This window comes from Mustela nigripes, chromosome 14, assembly GCF_022355385.1.
Source record: "Mustela nigripes isolate SB6536 chromosome 14, MUSNIG.SB6536, whole genome shotgun sequence".
NCBI classification, from domain to species: Eukaryota; Metazoa; Chordata; class Mammalia; order Carnivora; family Mustelidae; genus Mustela; species Mustela nigripes.
In genome coordinates, this window is record NC_081570.1 from 64,547,740 (window position 1) to 64,555,092 (window position 7,353).

The 7,353-nt window shown below is 37.9% G+C and overlaps 1 protein-coding gene across 8 annotated transcripts in view; it reads right to left on the bottom strand.

The window, feature by feature from the left end:
- Positions 1-383: 383 nt before the first annotated feature.
- Positions 384-7,353, bottom strand: part of ZZZ3 (zinc finger ZZ-type containing 3) — a 119,166-nt gene continuing 112,196 nt past the window's right edge. For all 8 annotated transcript variants that reach the window (XM_059375171.1, XM_059375173.1, XM_059375177.1 and 5 more), the window contains 3 exons: positions 5,073-5,207; positions 1,974-2,074; positions 384-1,664 (listed from right to left, as the gene is read on the bottom strand). In XM_059375171.1, coding sequence (XP_059231154.1) covers positions 1,520-1,664; positions 1,974-2,074; positions 5,073-5,207 — 381 coding nt within the window. In that variant the 3' untranslated portion in view covers positions 384-1,519. The remainder of the gene's footprint in view (positions 1,665-1,973; positions 2,075-5,072; positions 5,208-7,353) is intronic.

The following is a 7,353-nucleotide window of genomic DNA, read 5'->3' on the forward strand; positions in this document are numbered from 1 at the left end:
AGAGAGAAATCACAAGTAGATGGAGAGGCAGGCAGAGAGAGAGAGAGAGGGAAGCAGGCTCCCTGCTGAGCAGAGAGCCCGATGCGGGACTCGATCCCAGGACCCTGAGATCATGACCCGAGCCGAAGGCAGCGGCTTAACCCACTGAGCCACCCAGGCGTCCCTGTAGCCTACTTTAATTTAGTCTCAGCACACACAGAGTGAAAATGTTACATCTTTTCACAGACCTTCTCATGTTCAAACATTTCCATAATACTACAGTTCTTACTCTTTTTAAAGGACAGACAGGTAAAGCAACCCCTTAAAAATTTTTGTTGTTTCAACACTAGTTAAAAAAATCCAAAATCTAACCAAAAGGAAGTCACAACAAGCATTCTATAATATAAACAGACAGTATCCACATAGTTTATTTCTCACAGTTCTCCTGACAAATGAACATTATTCAAGAACATACTGTATACACAGATAAGAAGAAACATACAAAATGTTTTAAATGATGCACAACAAAATCCAGCAGTATAAAAGAATGCATGTGAACTCTTGCTCACCGCGCAGACTAAATTTAATCACTTGTTTAAATAGTAATAAAAATACAATCTTTTATGGATCTTGTGCAGACTACAAAAGAGGGAAATTATTACCATATATATGATTTTTATATTAGGCAGTTTTCTTTGATGAGTTGCACTGACAACTCCAAATACAGAGGCAGAAGGCTGTGTATTTTAAAGGAATTAATGGTGTGAATTAGAGACTTTACACAGTTACTACCACTGGCACTTTTCACCATAGTTTGTACACATCACATGATCATCTTATATAACATTACATTTAAAAAATATATCTGAGTGACAATTGTATAACATTCACACACCATGAGCTGGTTAAGGAAGCAATGCCACAGCTGCCTCCTGTAGTGCTTCGCTGTTGGTAATAAGGACAGTTCATTGTGGTTAAAAGAAATTAGACATCAATATGGTTAAGCAGCTCCGATGTACTAAAGGCCATCAGTGGCCACCACTGGGACAGTGAGTTCTTTTAAAGTGTATATCCTAGAAGCAAATACCATCATTGGTTAAAACTTTGTCTAAGAAGTCAGCTTCTGTGCCGAAAACTATTTTCACAAAACTGAAAGCTACTAAACTGTTTTAAGATAAATACTTTGTCTTCTCATTATCCTATTTATGACCGAGTTCTTTGAAACCTTTGGAATTTACTCTCTTTAATGTGTGCTCTCGTTTCCATCTCACCCATTTAAGATCACCACCTAAAAGGCTTTAGGGTGGTGGTGAGAAATTCACCAGGGAAACCCTTTGCTCACCAGGAATGCTCAGCTGCTGAACAGTAATCTAGAGCCACAACGGTGCAGAGCTGGACTTGACGAGAACACTCAGCAAGCTGTCATGCTGTGAGTGTCATTTCAGGGAAAGCAGAGAATCTTTCCAAACTGTGCACATAATTCACAATGATACCATTGCTATGTGTTGAAGAGGACTAGTATATGATGTTCTCTTCCATGTCATCTGTTTGCTGGAAAGTAGTTTGGGTCAAGGTAATTATAACTGGTGCCCTGTGACACACAGTAGTCTCTGTCTAAGAATGTCTCTGACCTATAAACAGGTTCTAACTGGTGATCTTCCTTGTGAATATCTGTTTCATGAAGGCTGCAAAGAAAACACACACACACACACATACACAGAGACACATCATTAGATGGCACTGGATGCATTTTTGTCTAGATATTACAAAACTTCCTCACAGTTCTACATGTTTAAATCCATTAATCTACCAAAATCTCTAATAGAAAGTTATCTGAGATGTGGTATAATTCAAGAAAACTTCTTAATTGCCTAGGACAACAAGGTTTAATCCACTAAATGTTGTCATTCTCTAAGTAGTTTGGAAATCAAATTCACTAGCGGCTGAAAAGCTCTATGTCAAAGTGTGAGACCCATCATAAAGAAAACACTTACCAGTCTGAACAAGAATCACAGAAATCCAATGACATTTCTGGAGGACAATCCTGGCAGTGCCACCGAACTCCCTGGATAGGTTCTATGCCACAGTTATCACACTGTAAAAGTTTCAGAGAGAAAAAATATTAAGCTACACTGTTTCAAAGCCTCTTTTTTCCTGCTGGGAAACACATAATGTACATAAAAACATCTCCTCTTTCCCCATGCACTAGACAGTAGCATAACACAAAAATCGTTGTAAATCAGATACAATTTCTAGCAAACTAGTAGCAATTCCACCCATTCAAGATGGATGTACAGGTGGGTGACACATACATTATAATAACTTCGGGCTAACCTTGAATATGCTTTAATTTACTTTTTATTTTTATTTATTTTTTTAAGGTGTGGTTAGTCATTCAGTTCTTTTATTTTTTTAAATTTTGTTCATTTATTTGACACAGAGAGAGAGAGAGAGGAGAACAAGCAGGGGTAGAAGAAGGCAGAGGGAGAAGGAGAAGTAGGCTCCCTGCTGAGCACGGAGCCTGATGTGGGGCTCGATCCCAGGAGCCTGGGATCATGACCTGAGCCAAAGGCAGATGCTTAACCGACTGAGACACCAAGGCACCCCTAATTTGCTTTTTAAAATTTTTTAAAGTTTTTTATTTTAATTCCAGTATAGTTATATGGAGTGTTCTATTAGTTTCAGGTGTAAAATACAGTGATGCAACAATTCTATACATTACTCAGTGCTCATCATGCGAAGTGTACTCTTTAACTCACTTTTTAAAATTTTAAGTAAGTCACTTGCAAATGTGGACATTTTATTAATAACTCTTTACTTTAAAGGGACCTCAGACCAGTGTACAATGACTATAATTGAAAACCACTGATTTGGGCACCGGGGTGGCTCAGTGGGTTAAGCCTCTGCCTTCGGCTCAAGTGATGATCTCAGGGTCCTGGGATCAAGCCCCGAGTCGGGCTCTCTGCTCAGCAGGGAGCCTGTTTCCCCTCTCACTCTCTGCCTGACTCTCTGCCTACTTGTGATCTCTCTCTCTCTGCCAAATAATAAAAAAAAAACACCACTGATTTAATGCCATAGTTAAAACTATACAAATATATTACAGAACTACTGAACAAGCTATCATTTGTGAACCCAGGTAAACACAAAGGTATTCTCTATACTTTTATCTTGCTGAATTATTCTCCAAAGCCTGATGATCCTAATAACCAAAGCCCATCATAAAGAAAAGGCAGATCTAACTCTTTCCCTGTGTGGTGGCATCCTGGTAGTCCTCAGTCTCTACTGAACAATTCTGGAAATAAATCTCATTTCTAGTTTCTCTAGGCCAACTAGAGCGGCTGATAGATAAGTAAACAAGCCACAGCTGGGTCTTACAGCATAATTTTGAGAAGCCGGGTTATGGAAAGACCAAGAGAAAAAATCATTTAATATAGTCTGGCTAATGGCCATACTAGAAGTTCAGAAGTATAATAATTTTAAGTTTCTGTGTATCAGTCACAGCACATATTGGTATGTTTATGTAACCACTACAAGCAATTCTATAGTTCTTGGTCTCGTTTTACTTCCTCCAATCTCATCAAATATAGTTAATTCTAAAGCCAAAAGTGTTCTCAAACTTGTCAATCTCTCTCGATTTCCACAGCCACCAATCAAGCCCAGGACAATTTCATCTTTTGCCTAAATTACCAGGAGAGTCTCTAGCCAGTCTCCCTGCCTCCAGCCTTGCCTTCTTATCCATTCTCCATACTAAGTCCAGAATGATCATCCTCTCCATCACTTAATTTTTTTCAATTACATAAATAATACACATGAATACATTACTGTTTGTAAATTTTAACAATACAGTTGTCAGAGATTATCCACTCTAACACCCCTGGCTTCCTAAAGATTATCAATACTAATAGTATAAGTAATAGGAAAGATTTTTCTGAAATGTAAATTTCATATTACCTGCTGCCTAAACTCCTTCAATGGTTCCCCAACCCTTTAAGGAAAGTTAAACTCCTCTGCAAATTTCCAAGGCACCTCAATAGCCTCACTACTCTCCAGTATGCTCTCTAGTCATAGTGAGCTATTTTACTAATTTAACTAAATTCTTTATGAGAAGAAAACAGAATGACAGAAACTAAGTCCATCTTGTTCACTACTTAGTCCCTAACACTTAAGCAAAGTGTCTTGAACATAACTGGTATTTCAAAATTGGTTGGAATGAATGGATGTACTTCAACTAGCCTGAAAAAGGAAAAGAAATTTCTCATCTATGAACAATAGCAACAAAAAGAGAAATAGCTCTGACAGATGAAAGGACAAAGAAAATCTCTCTCCTTCTCTCTCTCTCTCTCTCTCTCTCTCTCACACACACACACACACACGATGGGAGTATTATTCAGCCACAAAACAGAAAGAACTCTTGTCATCTGTGATAACATGGATGAGAAAGTAGAGGACATTTTGCTAAGTAAAATAAACCACGGAAAGGAACATGTGCTCACTTACATAAGTGAACACTATATACACCCTCACTTATATAAGAAAACAAAAAACTCAAACTCATAGAAGCAGAGAGGAGAATGGTGGTTGCCCAGGGTTGGGAGATGGGAGAAATGGAGAGATGTTAGTCAAGTGATACGAATTTTCAATTATAAGCTAAGTAAATTCTGAGGATCTAAGGTACAGCATGGGATTAATAATCAGTATATATACTTGGAATTTGCTAAAGGAGTATATATTAAGTGTTGTCACCACACACATACAAATATGAGATAATATTTTTGTACTTAAAACTGTGTACACCTTCAATATATACAATTTCTGTCAATTATATCTCAGTAAAGATGGGAGTAAGAAAGAGAAATAGCTAGACAAAAACATCTCATATTTTACCTCAAAATATAGATGCTTCTATGTTTGTCTTCTTTCCACTGAATCATAAACCTATTCAAGCACCTAATACACTATAGTTAAATGAATAGGACTAGGACTAAACTTTTACTTTTATCTGTGTGCTGGGAAGTCTGGAATTTAAAACTCCAGAATCTATCTTAAATATCTCTTATCACCCTTTCAAAATTTGAATAAACAGTAGAATTTACCTTGAAGCCCACATGTTGTACAAATCCACTTTCAGCTTGCATCTGCTGGAGTTTCTGCTTCTTTAACTTTTTAAACTGTAATAGTTCCTTATATTCAGGTAAATTCCTATACACAATAGGAATACTTTCTTCATCCTAATAAAGAATAAAAGAGAAAACAAAAATGTTTGATAATTAAAATTAACTGAGTACAAGAAATACTGACACAGAGGTGCTTGGGTGGCTCAGTCAGTTGAGCATCTGGCTTCAGCTCAGGTAATGATCCCGGCGGTCCTGGAATCAAGCCCCAGATCAGGCTCCCTGCTTCTCTCTCTCTCTCTCGTACTTCCCCAGCTTCTGCTTTCTCAAATAAATAGTCTTAAAGAAAGAAAGAAAGAAAGAAAGAAAGACATAGGTATTTTTTTCTATTAACAAAATGTTTTTTACTTTTAAGATACCTCACCTTAAAGACTCATAAAAAATTAGTCTGCTTTTAGCAATATTTTAGACTAATATTTTTGGAGGGCTTTTTTTTTTTTTTTTTTAAATCTTTATTTATTTGAGGTGGTGGAGTAGCACAGGGAGAAGGAGAAAGGGTTCCAAGCAGGTTCCACACTGGGCAGAGAGCCTGATGTGGGGCTTGCTCTTACAAGCCCGAGATCACAACTTGAGCCGAAACCAAGCACTGGCCTCTTAACAGACTGTGGAGGGCTTCTTAATGCAACAGTAATATTGAGTTGTAGTAGGCCACCTAACAAAGTACCAGAGGATGATTCCCATCTCTGTTACACATTAATGCAGACTCAACCCCATTCCAACACATTAATGGCTATCTGAGATACTCCTTATAATCTACTTCTACCTGATCTGCAGGAAGCTCCTCTTCTCTAAAAGACTTTTATGCTTCCTCAAATAAATGTATTATTTTCTAAACAATGAGCAAACGAATCTCTGCTCTGCAGTGCCAATGACCAAGTCAGTACATTCCTGTCTTACCCAAGGGGATAAACTAAATTACAAAAGATGATTATTCAGAATAGAGTATAAAAAACAGAATACTAAAAACAACAAAAAGATATGAAGCTGAAGTTGACAGACCAATCACTAACTGCTTCTGACTTTTTCTCCCAATTTATTTGCGCTCTGCCCATCAATGCTCCATTTCTTTTCCTTTGCTACCTCATGACTGATCCCATGGTCACTAATTTCCACAATGTTCCTGACCACATCCACATTCTATCAGTTCTGATCCAGACAACTCCTACCCCTCCCATTCCTCCTATTCCTCATGTTAGGTAATACTAACTACAGTGTTTCTTTTATGTCAAGGAAACTGGTGTTTACAGAAATGATAACATTTACATAAGGTCACATAGTTAACTAGTTGCAAAGTCAGGTAACTCAAACCCAGATTTTCCTCAATATTTAACTAACTCTTTATACACAAAGCAGCCTAAGGCCTAAATCCAAGAGTTATTCTTAATTTTTCACTCTTTTATCTAATCCATCAAAATCTGTCACTACTTAATACTTTATAAAATCTTTCAGGGGTGCCTGGGTGGCTTAGTCACTTAAGCGTCTGCCTTCAGCCCTGGTCATGATCCCAGGGTCCTGGAATTGAGTCCTACATTGGGCTCACTGCTCCATGGGGGCCTGCTTCTCCCTCTCCCTCTGCCTGTTGCTCCCCCTGCTTGTTCTCTCTGTCAAATAAATTAATAAAATCCTTAAAAAACATAATAATATCTTTCAAATTGCTCCTCTAGAGTATTCACTCTTTCCGCAAGCCCCACAATGGCTTAAAATCTCCCAATGACTTCCTACCTACCTACAGAGACAACTCCCAAGTCCTCAGCTAACAAAAGATTCTTTATAATCTCACACTACCTTTCACCCATTTCAAGTTCTTGTCAATTAAAGATGTTAAATTACCTGCCTATGTCAGTACTGAGGATGACAACGTAAGTAATGTAATAAATACAATGTGGCCTAACTAAATAATAGGGTAAGAAATCTTATAATGAAATTTATTAAATTCAGATATATTTTAAGCAAATACAGAATAAAAACTGCCAAATTTTTTAATTTGCATTTTAGGTCTAAGGATACTATTAAATTTGGCCAATAAGACTAAGAAAAGGTAGGGACGCCTGAGTGGCTCAGTGGGTTAAGCCGCTGCCTTCGGCTCGGGTCATGATCTCAGGGTCCTGGGATCAAGTCCCGCATCGGGCTCTCTGCTCAGCAGGGAGCCTGCTTCCCTCTCTCTCTCTCTGCCTGCCTCTCCATCTGCTTGTTATTTCTCTCT